This window comes from Mirounga angustirostris, unplaced genomic scaffold (genome assembly GCF_029215605.1).
Source record: "Mirounga angustirostris isolate CCGP_5_RB_7025 unplaced genomic scaffold, mMirAng1.0.hap1 SCAF_5, whole genome shotgun sequence".
Classification (NCBI taxonomy): domain Eukaryota; kingdom Metazoa; phylum Chordata; class Mammalia; order Carnivora; family Phocidae; genus Mirounga; species Mirounga angustirostris.
Window position 1 is genome coordinate 118,030,578 of NW_026991713.1, and position 21,215 is coordinate 118,051,792.

Genomic DNA, 21,215 nt, shown 5'->3' on the forward strand with positions numbered 1-21,215 from the left:
TTTCCTAAAAACCTCTTTAATCCATAAGTAACTTATGTTCTTAGTCCTGATATCAGGGGCTATGGCAAAGAATAGTAGAGGAGGAGTTGAAAAAGTGTTCACTTCTTGGGAAGGTTGGAGTCAGTCTTGGGATAAAATTTTAGTTAGATGAAAAGTTTGTTCTTCAACGTCTCTAGACTTTCCTTTTATAACATTTACCTAATTCCTATTGCTTCTTTCTATAGGCAATCCATTGTCTTTCTCCTGTGGTGATAACCCTATCCCAAATTATAGTCCAAGAGAGCCTGCCTGATGAAAATACATGTATCAAAATTGCTACATATAGCAATATTCTGTTCCTTTTAGAAATCTTGGAAAATACTGTATAGGTAGAAGAAATAAAATTCTCCTGTGATCCTGCTCCCCAGAGATAATGCTATTAACATTTTGTATTTACATGTCAAGTCTCTTTTTCTCTTACACTTTTTTTTTTAAGTAGGCTCCATATGGGCCCAACATGGGGCCCAGTGTGGTGCTTGAACTCATGACCATGAGATCAAGACCGGAGCCAAGATCAGGAGTTGGACGCTTAACCAACTGAGCCACTCTGGCGTCCCTGTACTTTTTAATTTTATAATTGGATGATTCTGTATATGCTGACTTAAATTCTGCTTTGTTCATTTAATAGTTTTTATGGACTTGTTATGCCATACATTCTTTCTTTTTATATTTTTTAAAGATTTCATTTATTTATGAGAGAGAGAGAGAGCACACAAGCAGGGGGAGGGAGAAGCAGACTCCACACTGAGCAGGGAGCCCGATGCAGGGCTCGATCCCAGGACCCTGGGATCATGACCTGAGCGGAAGGCAGACACTTAACCGACTGGGCCATCCAGGAGCCCCCATTTTCTATATTTTTCATGACTTCAAAGTGTTCATTGTATGATATCCCATTGTTGGATATTGTTCCCAATTTTTAATTGCTATAAACAACATCACTTTTACTGTCTGTGTTACTGAAGATTATTTCGTTAAGTGAAATTGTTAGGTTAGGGGCTTGAAAAGTAGCTAAACTCTAGAAGCCAGTGTTGGGCTTATGATTAGTGGTTTCAGATACAGAATTGGTGTCCTGTTGTTTGTCTTTAGTGAGTGTTCTTTATTGCTTTACAGAACTTTTTCTTTCTCCTTAAGCATCCTTTTTTTGTTGTTTTTTAAGATTTTATTTATTTTCGGCGCCTGGGTGGCTCAGGCGTTAAGCCTCTGCCTTCCGCTCAGGTCATGAGCCCTGCATCAGACTCCCAGCTCAGCGGGAAGCCTGTTCTCCCTCTCCGACTCCCCCTGCTTGTGTTCTCTCTCTCTCTCTCTCTTTCTCTCTCGCTGTCACAAGCAGGGGGAGTGAGAAAGGGAGAAACAGACTTCCCGCTGAGCAGGGAGCCCGACATGGGCCTGGATCTCAGGACCCTGGGATCATGACTTGAGCCGAAAGCAGACACTTAATTACTGAGCCACCCAGGCACCCCAAGCATCCTTTTTTCTTTTAAAAGATTTTATTTATTTATTTGAGAGAGAGAGAGCAGGGCGAGCGAGAGAGAGCACAAGTGGGGAGAGGGAGAAGCAGACTTCCTGCTGAGCAGGGAGCCTGATGTGGGGCTCGATCCCAGAAGCCTGGGATCATGACTCAAGCCAAAGGCAGACGCTTAATCAGCTGAGCCACCCAGGAGCCCCTCTCCTTAAGCATCCTACCTCATCTTTACTCTCACCTCCTTTGCTGTGTGGTGGCTTTGCTTTCATCAAGTCTTACTTATCCAAACATGCATTCCACAATGTAATTTTAAAAACCTTCCTTTCAACTTCCTTCAAAAGCTACTGACTTATTTTCCTTTTGTTTTCAGACTTGAAATAGTAGTCTGAACTTGTAACTGTACTTGCTAAACTTTTATTCTTACACTACATCTCATCATAGTTAGGCTATTACTTTGTACCATTTTACAGACTTATTTTGCTAAAGTCGTTGATTCCTTCACGCTAAATTCAGGCCTTTTTAAAAAGCCACATCTTTTTGGGGCGCCTGGGTGGCTCAGTTGGTTAAGCGACTGCCTTCGGCTCGGGTCATGATCCCAGGGTCCTGGGATCGAGCCCCACATCGGGCTCCCTGCTCGGCGGGAAGCCTGCTTCTCCCTCTGCCCCTCACCCTGCTTGTGTTCCCTCTCTCGCTGTATCTGTCAAATAAATAAATAAAATCTTAAAAAAAAAAAAAAAAAGCCACATCTTTTTAAACATTTCCTTAGCATCTGGTCTTGCTGAACATTCACTATTTTCAAAATACTCCCATGTATTGAGTGATGTTACATTGATGATGGTTTTTCTCTTTCTGTTTTGCTGGCTGGTTTTTTTTGTTGCCAGCCCCTTAAATATTTGGTGTGCTGTGCATTTATCCTTGATCTAATTTTTGTTACGCACATTCTCCCAAGTCATGTTACCCATATTCACACATACCTATGTGTGTGTATATATATGCTGATAACTCCCAAAGATATCTCCAACCCTAAATTCACTTTAAATCTTTGAAGTCATTTATTTAGTGCCTTGTTAAAATACCCCTCTGGAGAGAATTTCAGGGACCTCAAAATTAAGATGTCCAGACTTGGCTATTCTCACATTTCTAGTATATTTGAACTTACAGTGGATTTAGCCCCTCTTTAGCAGTCTGGCTCCAACCAGGAGAGAGAAACCACATAGTTATTTGAACAGTGAAAGTTTAATGCTAAAAATTAATGTCATTTTTTAGTTTAATATTTTTAAAACCCTATTTTTTTAGGGGATCGGGATAACTAGGGATTGGCTAGTAATAAGTAAACTCTAAAATACACAGTACTAGAAGATTTAAGGAGTAGCTAATACTCTTAGAACCGAGATGGAGCATGGCAGGAAGAGTTCTTCACCTGCGGGCTGAGGCCTTGACCTTATTGGAAGAGGGTATGGCCTTGGCTCCCTGAGTGGCTAAGTCACTGGTATCACGCTCGCTGCACTTGCTGGAAATCTGCCATTCCTGGTAGCAGGGAAAGCTGTTCATGGGAATGTCCCTTACTGAAAAGCTGCTAGTGCTAGCCGCTGTTGACTGTAGGGGCCGAGTTTTGGAGAAGCTACACAAGTGGCAGCCAGATGCTAGAGAAACCATGGTTGCTCCAGATAGGAGCCTGCTGAATGAGCACACCAGAACCAGGAACAAAGACATTTTGCTCTTACAGAGTCTCCAGTGCTCTTTACTGACAAAGCTTAACATTGTCCCAGCTGGCAAAGAAAAAATATTTAAAGAGCCCAGCTCATTGTTCATGGAGCTAACAGAAAGGATGAAGAGGAGCTAGGAGACAATAAATTGATTAACTAGATTGTTCATTCAGAACCCTTCTTCCTGTCAATCCTCTATTGGTTTTTTCGTATGTCTATTGTCTGTAATTTGTTATTTTTAGTTAGGGCTTGGTTCAGGCTCGTACCATTTTTCTCTTGTTCCATCAGCCATTTTTTATCCAGTTTGCTATCTTTGTCTTGTATTTTCTTGCAATAAAACAAAACTGATCATATTAGCTATAGAATTAAATTCAGACAAGCCTCTTTACAATTTGAGCATTGCCCATCTAGTTCATTCTTCCATCACTAATCTTTGGACAACATCTGAAACATTCCAGGTGCTTTGATGATATTTTGTTTGTCCCTTACCCCAAGGCTTCCCATCATTTTGCAAAGTAGGTGTTACCTCAGTGCAGCTGTATCTGACTTAGGAAATTAGTTGCTCTCTGTTCTCTTACCACTTTTGTTTTAAATATCTTTGTAATAGCAGTTATTATGTTGTATGATAATTGCTGTGCTTACATGTACCTTATTTCTCTTTACATTCCAAGGACCTGACAGCCAGTAAGAAAGGGAAATAATTTTTTTTTTTTTTTTTTTTTTAAAGATTTTATTTATTTATTTGAGGCAGAGAGAATGAGAGACAGAGAGCATGAGAGGGAGGAGGGTCAGAGGGAGAAGCAGACTCCCTGCCGAGCAGGGAGCCCGATGCGGGACTCGATCCCGGGACTCCAGGATCATGACCTGAGCCGAAGGCAGTCGCTTAACCAACTGAGCCACCCAGGCGCCCAAAAGGGAAATAATTTTAAGTTAAGAATCTGCATTTCCCTTTTGAAGTCTTTGTATTGTAAATAGACGTTTTGGCTTCCCATTTTAAAAGATAGCTTTTGAAGGGCGCCTGGGTGGCCCCTTCGGTTAAGCATCTGACTCTTGATCAGAGCTGAATCAGGTCTTGATTTTAGGGTCGCGAGTTCAAGCCCTGCGTTAGTCTCCATGTTGGACTCCATGCTGGGTGTGGAGCCTACTTAAAAAAATAATAATAAAAGATAACTTTTGAGGGCGCCTGGGTGGCTCAGTTGTTAAGCATCTGCCTTCGGCTCAGGTCATGGTCCCAAGGTCCTGGGATCGAGCCCCACATTGGGCTCTCTGCTCAGCGGAAAACTGCTTCTCTCTCTCCCACTCTCCCTGCTTGTGTCCCCTCTCTCTCTGTGTCTCTCTCTGTCAAATAAATAAAATCTTAAAAAAAAAAAAACTTTTGAAAAGTAGCTTTTGAGTATTGTAGTCCTGCAGTTTTCATTGTAATAATATGCTTTACATTGTGTAGTTTTTAATAAAGAGCTCTTTTAAATATTTTATTTCATCATGCTTTAACTATCCTTGTCTTTGTGTTAGGATGTCAGATGATCATGGCATGATCTTTTCCATTGATCCATACCATCTTGTTGTGAAATAGGCAGGGCATGTTTCATAGGCATTTTACTAATGAGGAAATTGATTCTAAGATGATGAATGATTTTTCACAAAGCTAGTAAGTGAGAAACCCCTGGACATCAGTCCAAAGCTGTATAATCCATGGATCTAACTTCATTTTTTTGTGTGTGAAATTTTATGGATCTAACTTCACATCAGTCTTCAGAAGCTGATACTTGTTCTGTTTATTTTTGCTTCCCTTGCTTGAACTTTTAGCTGTCTGGGGCTTATTTTTATTTGTCTTTCATGTCTGCCTGACAGCTCCTGTGAACAAGAAAATAACTCACTTCTATCCTATTTGTAGTTAGTTTAGAACGGTTTTAATGTGAGTGTATTTGCTTGCCTGGTTTTCACACATTTTTTACTTTGTTCAGTTTTCCTCCTTATTAGAAGTTAGATATGGGTAATATAGAACCTCTCAGTTCAAAGAAGGATCTCAGCACTGAAACCAGAGGAGTGAGATGTCCTCTGGTAATAGCATACCCCCCCCTTTTTTTTTTTAATCAAATGGGTTTTGGTTTATGGACATTAGAAACTTAAGGAAGCTTTAAATGTCCATAACTTAGAGACACTATTTGGAAAATATTTTTAATCTTTATCAAACCCCACATGACTGACCTCCATAAAACTAGAACTAGAAAAATATTTGCACCAGGGACACCTGGGTGGCTCAGTGGGTTAAGCGTCTGCCTTTGGCTCAGGTCATGATCCCAGGGTCCTGGGATGGAGTCCCACTTCTGGCTCCTTGCTCAGCGGGGAACCTGCTTCTCCCTTTGCCTGCCGCTCCCCCTGCTTGTGCTCTCTCTCTCTTCTCTGACAAATAAATAAATAAAATCTGTAAAAAAAAAATATTTGCACCAATTTATTTATTTTTTCAATTTAGTTTTTAAATATTAGAAAGAAAAGAGGAATCAATACCTTTGTTAGATTTTTTTTAAATCCATAATTTTTCAACTAACAAGAACTCTTTAAGTTAAATATCTTGATAATAATGCTAACTTTGTTGACTCACTCTTTTACAGCCTGTACTTAATTTAAGAGCCCTTGGATTATCCGAATTAAAAATTGGACAGATTGATCAACTGGTAGACAGTTTACTTCCTGGATTTTGTAAAGGCAAGAGCATTTCTTCCCATTGGCATACATCTCATGTCTCCGCACAGTCCTTCTTTGAAAATTAATATGGTAGGTTGGTATGTTTTTTGTTCCAATTTAAGTAAGCTGTCGTAGTTACTAATAATTTAACAGATAGCATTTATTAACATTTACTGTGTGTCAGGTTCTTTCCTGAGTTCCGTTCCATTCTTTTCCTTTCCTTTTTCCTTTCCTCTTTCCTTTCCTTTCCTTTCCTTTCCTTGATAACTTTTCATATTGGAATAATTTCAGATTTACAGAAAAGTTGCAAAGATAGTACTGAGTTCCTATTTTTCCTTTACCTGGCTTCCTCTAATGTTAACTGCCTGCTTAAATATGGTGTGTTTGTCAAAACTAAGAAATTAACATTGGTACAATACGTTTAACTAAAGTATAGACTGTATTTAGACTTTACCAAATGAAATTTAATCTTCCTAAATTACTAGTTTTTCCACTAGGGTTCTTTATTTGTCCCAGGATCTACTATAGCATACTACACAGATTGTGGAATAGCGGAGTATTGTTTTAATTTTACGTGACAAACATTAGATCCAAGAACCGTACTGGTTTCTGAGAATACATTGAAGAAATAGTCATAGTCCTTTTTTTTAAAAGAATGTCTATATTTTCTTATTTAAGTCTTGTAACAGTCAGGTGTTAACAAGAAGTGTGTAGTTTGTAGAAGGGGTTTCAGCTTCATGCATTTCTTTTTGGATGATACTTAAACAATGAATGTTAGAACTTATCAAAATACTTGTTTTTTTATTGATGGAAGAACAGATTTTAAAAATCAGTACAAGCTATAACAGCCCAGAAACAAAAGTGCAAGTTCAATTAGTTTTGTGGTAAAGGTTTGAAGCCATACTTTGTACAAACTTAATTCATTTACTAATCATTCTATTGCCTTTATTTCAAAAATGGGTTGTAGGATAAGTAAAGAATTCAAGAGTGAGAAAAATGAAGTTTTTGAGCTTGGGGACTTGGATTAAAAATCTACTTCTATTATTTTTTATGTTCTATTACCTCCTTCCTGAGAGAAGTCCTGAGGCTCAGTGGTTACGGGTGAAGTGCAGACGAAGATCAGACTCAGTCCTGCCACTGAGTGGCTGTGGCGTTTACTTTATTCCTCTAAACTGCTGTTTTCTCATATGAAGCATGAGGAAAAACTCCTTATCTCACTTTGCAGGATCAAATGAAATAATCTAAATAGTTTATTTAGCCCATACTATGCTACTTGGCTCATAGTAAGTGTTCAGTAGAGTAAAATTTTTGTTACTCTCATTGTTGTGTAGTTGTAGTAGTATTGCTCTTCTGGTCTGCATATTTACATTTCCTTTTAAGGTTCCTTGATACTCTTTTCTTGGCTTAAGCAGGCAGAGGTATTAGGAAGGGGTTTGTTGATTCCTAGGAAAATCCCTGAATTCTGACTGGGATATTGGGAACCAGTTTCTGTTGCTCCTGTTTACTTTTTCCCTAGGATCATGGGTGTAAAGTAGGATGGGGCCCATTAGTCAACAATGGGAATTCAAAGGATCACCAAAGTTGATGGCTTCCAGCTATGAAAGGAACTGTTTTCCAACCCATTGACTGGAAGCTTTGAGAGAGAAAGATAACTATGCTTCTGGCTTACAGTGTTTAATCACATTATTTGTTAGTTTTTGAAATCATCCCTAGGAGGTAGCAGTTCTTTATCTCTTCATACTGTTAACAAAAAGTTACTTTAGGTAAATATATGTATCTTTTACCTTTTGGTTTGAATTTAATTTCATTGGCAGCTATTGTCATATATCAGATAAAAAAGATAATACAATGGATGACTGATAGATAGTAAAGAGATGAAGAACTATAATTAGATTAGCAGTGTTTTTAAAAACTCCTAAAAGCAAAGCCATATGAGCAAATAAAAGGCTAAACTCATACTTTTGTTTTTATAATATTTGGTAAAATTACTGTATTTTGTGACTTTTTTGTAGCTTGGTAAATAGAAAATTCAATTTTTTCAGTTTTCCTCCAGGTTACTTAGATATGTTTCGTACTTTACGTTCCTCTTGCTTGTACAGACAACATTCAAGAACTCTTAAAAGTATTTGTTCAGATCTTCAGTGCTGGCCAGGTATGAAACAACAACTGTATTTATTTTGAAAAAAATGATAGATTTATTTAACAGATTCTGATTTATCTTTCTTAATCATATTAATGTTATAAACAGTCATTTGTAGCTCATGGTAGAACTGATAGAGTATTTAGAGTCAATTAGTTTGGGTATGTTTATTTTTTAATTTAGAAAATATATAGTAGCTGAATTTTGAATGTGAGTGATAAGTGGCACAGTAAATCAAACTTCAGGGAACTTATCTATACCTTCAACATAATTAACTAAGCACATTTGTTTACTTCCCTATATTTTTAAAATTTCATTTTCAAAATTGTTCCAATCAACTGTAAGGACAGAAAAAAATTTAAAATGCAGAAAAAGTCAGGGCAGCAGCAGAGGGGTTTCGTCAGTGAATCAGAAATTTGAGGACTTTCCATAAGGTAAGAAATAGATGACATCACATTGATAGCAAAATCAAATATGCATACATTTATATTTATTTAATACCAGACACTACTGATAGCTGTTAGGTAACAGTGATAATTATAAATGAAAAAGACATATGTTACCCACCTTCGTGGAACTTAGAGTGGAGTGACACAAAAGAGGTGTGTGCTGTTATTTCTGGTAGAAGTTAGGAAAAAACCCCATTTCCAAGTCAATAAGAGTGGGCTCTGGGATGATTCATGACAGGTGAACTGAAAGATTGCCAAAAGTGGGCCAGTCCCAGAGTAGATAGGGCTTGTAACTTTTATGCTACAATTGGCACAAGACACATTGGTAATAAAGGGTGTGTGTGTGTGTGTGTGTGTGTGTGTGTGTGTGTAGAGAAGTCTGTCTCTGAAGATTGTGTATGAGCATTGAGGCCAAGGGGAAAAATAATGGATCTGAATCATACACTAAATGTACCGTGCTTACTCATGATAAGTCCATGCCACCTTCGTAGTTTTGAGGAAACCTATCTACAATCAGTACTGATTACTGTATTCTCTTTACAATTACAACTGGATCAGCAAGAATCTCCACATGTTGAGGAAAACTTGTAACATGAAAGAGAGGTGCCAAGTAGGGCACAGAGATCAGTAATGCCCTGAAAAAAAATGGTTAATGCAGAAGACAGAAGAATTCTTAAAGAAGGATGATATATTTACAAATGGAAGTCTTCATGGAAGACTTATAAAAACTGAGCATGTATTAGGGTATAAGGAATATCTTAATTTTCAGAAAGTTATAACCCAGGGTCAGGTTCTCTGATCATATAATATTGAAATCAAATAACAGAAAAGGTAGCTTAAAAAAGTCCTAACTCTATGGAAATTTAAAGATACTTTTTTTTTTTTATTTGAGAGAGAGAGAATGAGAGAGAGAGCGTGGGGGGGGGAGGGTCAGGGTGAAGCAGACTCCTCGCTGAGCAAGGTGCCCGATGTGGGACTCGATCCTGGGACTCCAGGATCATGACCTGAGCCGAAGGCAATCACTTAACCAACTGAGCCACCCAGGCGCCCTAAAGATACTTTTCTAAGTGTCTTGTGGCTGAGGGAAAGAGAAACTGAAATTACAGACAATTAGTAATGAACCACAGTGAAAATCAACATCAAAATCTTTGAGTTGAGGGCCAACTGATGCTATGAGGGCATTGTATAATTTATTAGGAAATAAGAAAGAAAATAAATTGATTAAACCTTCATTTTGAGAATTCTTTAAATGAATGTGAGAAATTAATATGTATAAAACATTAAATGAATACAACACAAAGAAAGTTATACTTAAATGAACAGATTTAATTTGAGAAAACAAGAAAATAGAACAGTCTGATTAAAAACATTGAGAAAATATTGAACTGAAAAGTGGTAACAGCCACAGATAATGAAGATTTAAAACTTTTAAGAGTATGTATAAATAAAAACATGTTGAAACAATTATCCAAGTTATAAATTAACAACATTGACTGAAGAAGAGAGATAAGACAGTAACTATAAAATTTGAAAGATAATATTTTTCAAATATAACCCCGTTGCCCCAGAGGCATCTAGGCTCAGATGGTTTTATGGTTTATGGGTTCTGTTTTCCAGGACCAAAATAAAGAAGAAGGTAGAATAGGCTTTCCTGTTTATTCCACGAGATTACTGATACTAAAATATTAGCATAAAAAATATAATAGATTGCAATTTCACGTAATAATATAAATACAGAAATCCTAAATAAAATCTGAAAAAGGAAGTACAGAAATGTGCTCTAAAATATGATTAAGGAATATGAGTGATTTAATATTAGGAAGTATGTTAATTTATGTTAATAGATTAGAAAAGAACAATATTATTTCAAGTGTATGAAAAAGGCATGTGATAGATTTTAATTGTCACACTTCCTACAAAGTTGTAGAAAACTAGAATAGGAAGTTTTAAAATTTATTAAGGAAATCTATTAGGATCTTATTAATATGGGAAATAAGATATGTATAGCCTGTTTTTGTTACGAGTAATTTGGAAGTTTTAAACAATGTGCTTTAAAAGGAGTTATAGAGGGCGCCTCGGTGGCTCAGTTGGTTAGGTGTCTACCTTCGGCTCAGGTCATGATCCCGGGGTCCTGGATTGGGTCCTGCATCAGGCTCCCTGTTCAGCAGGAGCCCGCTTCTCCCGCTCCTTCTGCTTGTGCTCTCTCTGTGTCAAATAAATAAATAAAATCTTAAAAAAAAAAAGGAGTTATAGAAGTTTATGGAAGGGGCAAAATTATAATTGTTTTTGCTTACCAGGTAATATGTTTGCTTACCAGAAAACTTAAGGAAATCAACTGAAAGGCTACTCTGGTATCATATAAGATAAATGCGTAAAAATCAGTATCTTTCTTATATTCTAGCAACGGATTTTATTTATAGTTTCTTCCAAACCCACACACACACACACACACACACACATATGCATGTGAAACTTCACTGAAGGAAATACAAGGAAATACAAGAGCTGAGTAAAATAAATGAGAGAATGCCAAAATCCTCTTTAAAAGGACTCGGTACTGTAACAGTTTTAATTTACGTCCAGATTTATTAATTCACTGCAACCCTGTTCAAAACCCTAAACACTTGCTATGAAAACCAGGAAGTTGATTTTAAACTTGGGTGTAAAATGGGGCACCTGGCTGGCTTAGTCAGTAGAACATCCAATGCTTGATCTGGGGTTGTGAGTTCAAGCCCCAAGTCAGGTGTAGAGATTACTTAAAAATAAAAAAATAAAATAAAAAAATAAACTTGGGCCTAAGGAGAATCAGATTCTTTTTTTAATCTTAAAAAAGTTGCAAATAGGGCGCCTGGGTGGCTCAGTCGGTTAAGCGACTGCCTTCGACTCATCATGATCCCAGGGTCCTGGGATCGAGTCCCACATCCGGCTCCCTGCTCTGCGGGGAGCCTGCTTCTCCCTCTCCCACTCCCTTGCTTGTGTTCCCTCTCTCACTATGTATCTCTCTGTCAAATAAATAAATAAAGTCTTTAAAAAAAAAAGTTGCAAATAGGTAAAGGTCTGAACGAAGTTGAAAGTCAGTAGACTCCTTTTTTTTTTTTTTTTTTTTTTAAGATTTACTTATTTGGAGAGGAAGAGAGGGAGAGGAGGGGCAGAGGGAAAGGGAGAGGTAGAATCCCAAGCTGACTCCGTGCCCAATGTGGAGTCTGACGATCCCATGACCCCGAGAACAGGACCTGAGCCGAAACCAAGAGTTGGACACTCGACTGACTGAGCCACTCAGGTGCCCCAGTAGACTCTTAAAATCACAGTTTGGGGGTGAGGCTCTCTAATCAAAACACAATGCAGAAAATACTAAAGATTAAAAGATAAAACTATATTAACTTTATAAATTGCTGCATACAAAGACAAGGCATTAAATGTTTCAAATATATGTGCCTTAAAGTTAGTATACATAGCACGCATCCTTTTATTCATGAAAATGGGAAAGGTTATGAGTGATTAACAATTTACTAAAGAAAATATTCAAGGAAAGTAAAAGTGTTTTTCAAAATTTTCCCTCATTTCTAATCTGAAATGCAAATTAAAACAAGACACTGCTTTTTGCCTATCAGATCTGTACACATTAAAAAAATTTATAGGGACGCCTGGGTGGCTCAGTCAGTTAAGCGGCTGCCTTCAGCTCAGGTCATGATCCCAGGGTCCTGGGATCAAGTCCCGCATCCCGCTGCCTGTTCAACGGAGAGCCTGCTTCTCCCTCTGCCTGTTGCTCCCGCTGCTTGTGCTCTCTCTGACAAATAAATAAAATCCTTAAAAATTTAAAAAAAATGTATATTAATCTGTGTTGCAAAGGATGTGGAGTAAAGGATACTCCTATTCATCAGTGGGTGTATAAATCAATAACAACCTTTTAGAGGGCAGTTTCTTAGTGTTAAATAATTCAAACCTCATGGTTTCACTTTTAAGAATTTAGTCTACACATGCTGAAAGAATTTTAACTGAACCATTTTTAGCAATAAGAAAACAGGAAACAACTAATGTCCATAGTAGAAAAGTGGTTGAATATTCAAATTGCTATACACTGATAAATTGGAAAAATATTAACAGCCATTAAATTGAATGTACTATCTGACCTGTTCTGAAAAATACCCGTGATAATATTTCTTGTTAAGTGCAAGAAGATAATTGCAAAAAATTATATACTATTTTTATAGAAAGAGCATATGCTTAAATACATAGAAGTGTAGTCATGAAATTGTTTTTCAAAGCTTTTATTCTTTATTTTATTATTTTTTTTCAAGATTTTATTTATTTATTTGTCAGAGAGAGAATGAGCACAAGCGGGGAGCGGCAGGCAGAGGGAGAAGCAGGCTCCCCACCGAGCAAGGAGCCCGATGCGGGACTCGATCCCAAGACCCTGGGATCATGACCTGAGCCGAAGGCAGACGCTTAACTGACTGAGCAGCCCAGGCATTCTTCAAAACTTTTATTCTTTCATTTAAAATTTTTTTTTAAGTAGGCTCCATGCCCAGTGTGCAGCCCAGTGCAGGCTTGAACTCACAACCCTGAGAACAAGACTTGAGCTGAAATCAAGGGTCGGACACTTAACTGACTGAGCCACCCAGGCATCCCAGTCGTGAAATTGTTAACAGTGGTCACTTCTGGGGAAGTGGGATTGGGGTTTGAGGAAGTAGACACTGACTTTTATTTGATACTCATCAGTGGGTTTGTTTGTTTTTTTTCACATTTTAAAATTACCAAGAGACTATACAGTTATTTTATAGATTCAATCCATTTTAATGACTTTAATTACCAGGGTAGTGAAATGTCAGGCAAAGGACTATGTTAAAAAATGGGATAATAAACTTAGGTTGTATGGGCTTGGTGTCAGTTTTGAATCCTAGTCATTTTTCTTTCTTTTTTTTTTTTTTTTTAAGGTTTTATTTATTTATCTGAGAGAGAGAATGGGAGACAGAGAGCATGAGAGGGGGAGGGTCAGAGGGAGAAGCAGACTCCCTGCTGAGCGGGGAGCCCGACGCGGGACTCGATCCCGGGACTCCAGGATCATGACCTGAGCCGAAGGCAGTAGCTTAACCAACTGAGCCACCCAGGCGCCCCCCTAGTCATTTTTCTTATAAAAATGTGCAACGAGAAGTAAATGTGAATCTGTTCCGTTCAGTTTTCATATAGTCTCGGGGTTTTAAAACTTTGAAATCAAGAACTTGACGTTTATAGTCCACCTCTGAAAGATTGACAGAGACACAGCATATAACACCATCATTTGTAAAGGTAATTAGACATTTTTTGTTGTTTGAAAAAGCAGTAATTTTCAAATTATTAAAATGAGAACATTCAATATGTGATTTCTTTTATTGGTCAGTTGATTTTCTAAAGGATTAATTACCTGTGTAATCATTACACCTACAACTCTTCTGAGTGCCCCAGTCATGTCTCTCCTTTGGCCTATTAGACATCTCCTTTTGTTTTTTTCCCCTACACATCTACCTGTGTGTTCTCTAGAATAGCATCCACCCAAGCTAGAAACCTGTTGATCAACTTTGATTTGTTCATCTTTTCTCTCCTGTCACATCCATTAATCATCACATCCATTAATCACTAAAGTCCTATTGATCCAGCCTCTTAAATATTTCTTAGATCTGTCTCTTTTCATTCCCAGTTCCACTGCATAGATGGAGTATAACCATTTCTTGCCTAAAGGACTCTAGTAAACATTCATTTAGTCTCCTTGCCTTTATTTTTTTTAAAGAATTTATTAGAGAGGGAGAGTGCACAGGGATGGATTTTGGGAGGGGCAGGGAGAGGGAGAGAGAGAATCTCAGGCAGACTCTGTGGGTGTATAAATCATCAGTGGGTGTAGCCCGACCAAACATGGAGCCCGACGTGAGGCTTGATCTCACGACTCTGAGATCATGACCTGAGTGGAAGTCGAGTCGGATGCTTAACTTACTGAGCCACCCAGGCACCCCTTAGTCTCCTTGCCTTTAGTTTTGTTACCTTCAGTCCAGCTTTCAGACTGCCACCAACCCACCATCTGTCTAAAATGTTTAAATGTAATATATTCCTCTGATTTATTGTCAGATTCCTGCTGTAGTATCCATTTGGCCTCTGCCTATCATTTTTCTGTTCTTATCTTTAATATGGCACTCCTTCTGAACCTCTACTCTACTTGCCTCTTGGCACTTTATTTTATTTTTTTTTTATTTTTTATTTTTTTTAAAGATTTTATTTATTTGACAGAGAGAATGAGATAGAGAGAGCATGAGAAGAGGGAGAAGCAGACTCCCCACTGAGCAGGGAGCCTGATGCGGGACTCGATCCCGGGACTCCAGGATCATGACCTGAGCTGAAGGCAGTCGCTTAACCAACTGAGCCACCCAGGCACCCTCTCTTGGCATTTTAAAGTCGTGTCATAAAAGTTAGCTTGCAGTTCCTGAGTGCTAAAGCCTTTTACTTCATGGCTATGTCAGATTGTTTATGCTTTGCATTTCCTTTGGTTTAGAAATCCTATTTCTCTGTAATGCCTTTCCTAGCTTCCTGAGGTAGCATTTATTTTACCACCAGACCTAGAACCTCTTTTTTTTTTTTTAAGACTTTATTTATTGATTGATTTGAGAGAGAATGCATGCGAGCGGGAGAGGAGCAGGGTGGGGGCGGGGAAGGAAGGGGAGAAAATCTTCAGCAGACTCCTTGCTGAGTTCAGAGCCCAATGTTGGGCTTGATCCCATGACTGAGATCATGACCTGAGCCGAAAGCAAGAGTCGGATGCTTAACCGACTGAGCCACCCAGGTGTCTCCAGATCTAGAACTTCTAACATAATATCAAAATGATTTCAAAAAATTAGTTATTTGTGTATCTCTCCCTAGTAGACTGAGAACATTCAGATCATTGGTTATTTATCTTTACATTTTCAGAACTTACACAAGGCCAAGTGTATAAAAGATACTCAGTAAACATTTAATAACTTAATGAGGTTTTTTGTCTAGTAGAGATAAAGGAGTGTGAACATCAAACCATTAGAACCCTAAAGTCCACAGGTGACCTATTGTTTTCAGTATAGTATTCTTACAGAGAGTTCCTTTATATTAATTGATTGATGCAAGTGTGAAGTCCAAAGTTAGTTTCTTAGCCATTGATTAAGTAATTTATTGTTGAATCTTAGTGTAATTCTTCTGATGGACAATAAAAATTAGAAATTCTAGAGTTTTTGAATGAATTTTTTTGTGAGTGATCGTTATATTGTTGGGCAGTGTTATCTATATAGTCAGTACTGATGCATTGTTTGTGTATTTAGGGGTTCCTTTTGCGGGACAGAGGATCAGATGTTGAGAGTTTGGACAAACTCATGAAAACCAAAAATATACCTGAAGCTCACCAAGATGCATTTAAAACTGGTTTTGCAGAGGGTTTTCTGAAAGCTCAAGCACTAACGCAAAAAACCAATGGTAAGTTGATTTGACACCATCCATATTTGGGAAGAATATCTAAAAGGAAGTCATAGTTCTACCTTTAAGTGATTACAAATATTTTTTCTAACAAGTATGCACCTTTTCATTGGTTATATTCCATTATATTTGTAACTTAAGCTGTGTCAAAATGGAAAATCTATTGGCACTCTCCCTTTTCTCAAATGAGAAGCAACGTCAAGGACAGAAGCATGAGTGCCTCGATGAGGTTTTTGGTCACAGGGTGCTGAAAGGAAATCATGGCAATTATACAAAGGAATGCCAGGTTCCAAAATTGCATGTGATAGAATATGATTACTATCAATAACCTAATGCTTACTTTTCACCAAGCTGTCACTTGTCATTGTTGTCATTTGATTTAAGGTTTTTTTTTTTCTCCTCCAGATTCTCTGAGACGAACTCGTCTGATTCTCTTCGTTCTGCTGCTATTTGGCATTTATGGACTCTTAAAAAACCATTTTTATCTGGTAAAGGCTCTTTTCATTTATCTGACTTTTTTTTTTGTATCTTTTAAATACTCAATTTTTTTTTTCATAGTTAGTCTGCCTTAGACTTAGGAGAGAGGAAGCATTTACCGTTCTAGTGTCTAGGCCTTTCTTTCCTAAGTCAGCACTTCACAGATTGGGTCAATTTGAGATTGCTTTTTTGCATTAAAGTAGAAAAGTTTTAATCTATTATGGTCATATGCCATCTGCATTCTCAGGGCTCATTATATTTACATTGCTTTGTGGATTACAGGTAAAGTTCCTTCAGACACTGTACATATTTCAAGTTTTATTTTTGAGACAATAATATTTTGTTAAAGTTCCAAGGATTATGTTATAGCAAAAATGTTAGATTAGCTTCTATTAGTGGTTCTTAGAAAGTTATACCTGTCCAATTTTATAGAAGAATTTTATAATAGCAATACAAAGTGAAATAGTCCCCTATTTCAAAGACACACTAATAAATTTATGAAAATTTATGTATAATATATAAATACATAAAAATTTGGGGCGCCTGGGTGGCTCAGTCAGTTAAGCGTCCGTCTTCGGCTCAGGTCATGATTCCAGGATGCTGGGATCGAGCCCTACATTGGGCTCCCTGCTCAGTGGGGAGTTTGCTTCTGCCTCTGCCTTGCCCCTCCTCCCACTTGTGTGCTTTCTCTCTCCCCTTCTCAAATAAATAAATAAAATCTTAAAAAAATATATATATACAAATTTAGTATACAATTAAAAATTGCCTTAAATGAGTCTCGTATTTTCTCAGTTTGCCAGTCTAAAAAGAATAATGTCCATTTTAAGTGGTTCCTGTTGCATTCTCAGCTCTTCGGTTTTTACCCTGGGTTCTCTATGGTCTTTATGATTGATTACCTTGAGAGAAAAAAACTGGTATACAATTAAGGAATATCAGTTGATCTGGATCAGGACTTTATCCCAGAACTTGCATGTAACCCCAGTATTTTAAGTTTTTTTGTGGAATAAAACCTGAGATGAGATTTTAACATCCAGGAATATTATTTTTTATTTTTATTTTTTTTAAAGATTTTATTTATTTGACAGAGAGAGCACAAGCAGGGGGAGCGGCAGGCAGAGGGAGAAGCAGGCTCCCCATGTGGGACTCGATCCCAGGACCCTGGGATCATGACCTGAGCCAAAGGCAGACGCTTAACTGACTGAGCCACCCAGGCGCCCCAGAATATTCTTTATATAGCTAGAGTCATCTTCTTTTGTCTACTTATTTTCAAAACAGAACCAGTGTAGGGACACTGTGTGATATTGGAGGGGTGGGATTAGCTGTGGTTACTATTTTATGTTTCTTAATTTTTTCCATTAAGCAAAATATATATCAAACTATGAAGTGCATTGCCTTATAATTTCTTATAAGTTTCAAGTGGTTTGGCTACAAATTTAATTTGCATTATTTATTAAGCCCATCTGTGTAGATCCTTGAATAAACAATTTAGTGGGCTAAAACTATTAGTGTCCATTGTAGAATTACTATATTACATTTGCTCTTCCAACTTTTTTTTTTTTAAGATTTTATTTATTTATTTGACAGAGGGAGACACGGCGAGAGAGGGAACACAATCAGGGGGAGTGGGAGAGGGAGAAGCAGGCTTCCCACCGAGCAGGGAGCCCGACGCGGGGCTCAATCCCAGGACCCTGGGATCATGACCTGCGCCGAAGGCAGACGCTTAACGACTGAGCCACCCAAGGCACCCCTAACTTGTATATTCTTGATATGCTAAGTGTTTTCAACAAAACTGTATATTTTGCCTGTTGATTCTTTTTGCATCTAAATTTCTGTCTTAAAGACAATATTTTTTGTCTTCTGAGGAAATTAGAAATTGCTCTATTTACTCACTTATATCTTTTTAGTAGGGAAGTTTAACCAAAGGGGAGAGATTTTAAGAAAGCTTTGTAATAATTCTCTGTAGTTCATTCTAAGTATTTTACTCTCCTTCCAAACTTTCACTTTCTTTTTTTTTTTTTTTATTTGAGACAGAGAGAATGAGAGAGAGAGAGCACATGAGAGGGAGGAGGGTCAGAGGCAGAAGCAGGCTCCCTGCCAAGCAGGGAGCCCGATGCGGGACTCGATCCAGGGACTCCAGGATCATGACCTGAGCCGAAGGCAGTCGCTTAACCAACTGAGCCACCCAGGCGCCCCCAAACTTTCACTTTCTTAATGATGTCATTACTGACATATATCATCTGAGGGCAAGTAATAACAGTTGCTAGAGGAGGAGGCTACATGAAAAATGAAATAATCTCTTTTAAGGTTTACCCTTTTTTTAAAAAAAAAGCCAGTGCCAGTTCTTATGCTAGGTTTAAGGCAATGTATTTCATGGTGTGCATCCCTGACCAGTTGTATCAGGATAATTTAGAGTGGTTGTTAAAAATGGAAACTCCTGGGGCAACCTGGGTGGCTCAGTTGGTTAACCGTCTGCCTTCGGCTCAGGTCATGATCCCAGGGTCCTGGGATCGAGCCCTGCATCGGGCTCCCTGCTCAGCAGGGAGTCTGCTTCTCCCTCTCTCTGCCTACCACTCCCCCTGCTTGTACTTTCAATCTCTCTGTCAAATAAAGAAATAAAATCTTTAACTGCAAACTCCTGGGCCTTTTCCTAAATCTACCAACCAGAAATTCTGGGCCATGGCCTGGGAACTTGCATTACTACATTTCTCAAGTGATTTTTAGGCACGGTGGAGTTTGAGAATGATTGGTGTAAATTTCTCTTGTTAGATATTATAGAAGAGGGAAATAATTTTTCATTTTAAAGATTTTTTTTTAAATTTATTTGAGACAGAGAGAACGAGAGAGAGAGAGCACATGAGAGGGGGGAGGGTCAGAGGCAGAAGCAGGCTCCCTGCCGAGCAGGGAGCCCAATGCGGGACTCGATCCCGGGACTCCGGGATCATGACCTGAGCCGAAGGCAGTCGCTTAACCAACTGAGCCACCCAGGCGCCCCAATTTTTCATTTTAATTGGAAGGTATAAAGATGTCATTTTAATGTGAGTCATTTATTCCTTGAACATGGTCTAGAAATCCAGAAGATGTACTTTCTGTTACTTCACTATGAATGTATGTATGTAATACTTAAATATATTATTTTTTTTCTCTACTTTCTTACCTCTGAATAATAAGGTGGTTGGAATTTTATGAATCTATGAAATATATAAACATTTCTTTTTTTTCTTCTTTAGTCCGCTTCCGGACAACGACGGGGCTTGATTCTGCAGTAGATCCTGTCCAGATGAAAAATGTCACCTTTGAACATGTTAAAGGAGTAAGTTAAAAAATTTACCCTACTCTCCATTATCTAATTATGTAAGGCCAGTATTTGATTTTAAAGGTGTAAAATAGAAAATAAATATATATTTGTCTCTACCTCCAGTTCCAGGCGCTAAAACTCTTGTAATTCCCTAAGTGACAAGAGCATTGGGTGCATCTTTGGTTCTATAGTTTGGTCTTTGATCCTGATGTCTAACACAGGGCTTCTAAGTCCCTAGGAATTTCCTGGGTGATAGCACTGTCTTTTGTACTGAGGCCACTCTGGGTGGGCTTCTGAATCGGGGCTGGACACTAGAACAGACCAAGCCATGATTAGAACCTTGGACCTTTTAGCTTCACCGCATATTCTCCAGACCTCTTTTAGATACTGGGATAGAATAAATAAATCTCTGCTGTCATGGATTTTTAGTTCTAACAGAAACTAGACCATGATATTGTATATAAGGAAATACTAGAGTATGTTCAAAAGTGATGGGAGAAAGACAGAGCAGCATAAAGAGGATTGGGAGTTTTGAGAGAAAGGTCACAGTTTTAAATGGGGATATTCAGTGTATGTTTGATTGAGAAGGTGACATTTGAGTGAAGATTTGAAGATGATGGGGTAAACCATGCATGTATCTTTTTTTATAAGATTTTATTTTTAAGTAATCTGTACACCCAATGTGAGGCTCGAACTTACAACCCTGTGATCAAGAATCACATGCTTTACTGACTGAGGCAGCCAGGTGTGCCTAAACCATGCATGTATTTGAGCAAAGAACACTTCTAGCCAGAGAAAGAGAGAAAAAGATCCTGAAGAGTTAATGTGCCTGACTTGTTTGCCGACCAATAAAAAGGCCACTTTAATATAGAATAGAATGAGAGCTCTTCCTTTTTCCACACTCTTCCCTATCTATGCATAAATATTTTTCACAACCTCGACTATTAGGGAATTAAGTATCAGGGGTCACTATGATAGTTTTATACCAAGTATTCCTTCCCTTCCCTTTGCAATTTAAACAGCTGTGAATCCTCTTGGAGTTGCAGAAAGAGAATAATTGGGGAAGAGGTTAGTGCAGTGAGTATTTGAAAACTTGACTCATTAGTGCAGAGGGCTCTTCCCATTTTGTTTAAGATGTGCAGTCAGCCTGCTCTACATTGAACCTGTGCTGAGATTATGGTCAGCAAGGCATTCTTACTTTCTCCCTGCAGTGTATATACTTCAGTTACTCAATATACTACACTTCTTTTGGAATGAGTCCAATTCTGATTACGAAGCTAAAGAAGACATGCTGATAATACTAGAAATGGGGACATCACAAAGTTTTTAGATTGTCACAGTTTCCTGTGCTAATCTAAACAAATATAATTACTGTTATAATTTTATATTGCTCTCATTGCTATAAAATCTAAATTTATGTACACCAAAGTAATTTATAACATTTACTAAAATAGGTATGCCAGTAGGTGGTACCTGTGATCAGTTTTACCAAATCTTAAAG

The 21,215-nt window shown here is 38.0% G+C and overlaps 1 protein-coding gene across 1 annotated transcript in view; it reads left to right on the forward strand.

Moving 5' to 3' along the window:
• Positions 1-21,215, forward strand: part of LOC123842295 (ATP-dependent zinc metalloprotease YME1L1-like) — a 69,699-nt gene that overhangs the window by 12,753 nt on the left and 35,731 nt on the right. The window contains 6 exon segments of the mRNA XM_064591966.1: positions 5,820-5,982; positions 7,946-8,044; positions 13,658-13,767; positions 15,792-15,942; positions 16,348-16,419; positions 19,629-19,729. Coding sequence (XP_064448036.1) covers positions 5,820-5,982; positions 7,946-8,044; positions 13,658-13,767; positions 15,792-15,942; positions 16,348-16,419; positions 19,629-19,729 — 696 coding nt within the window.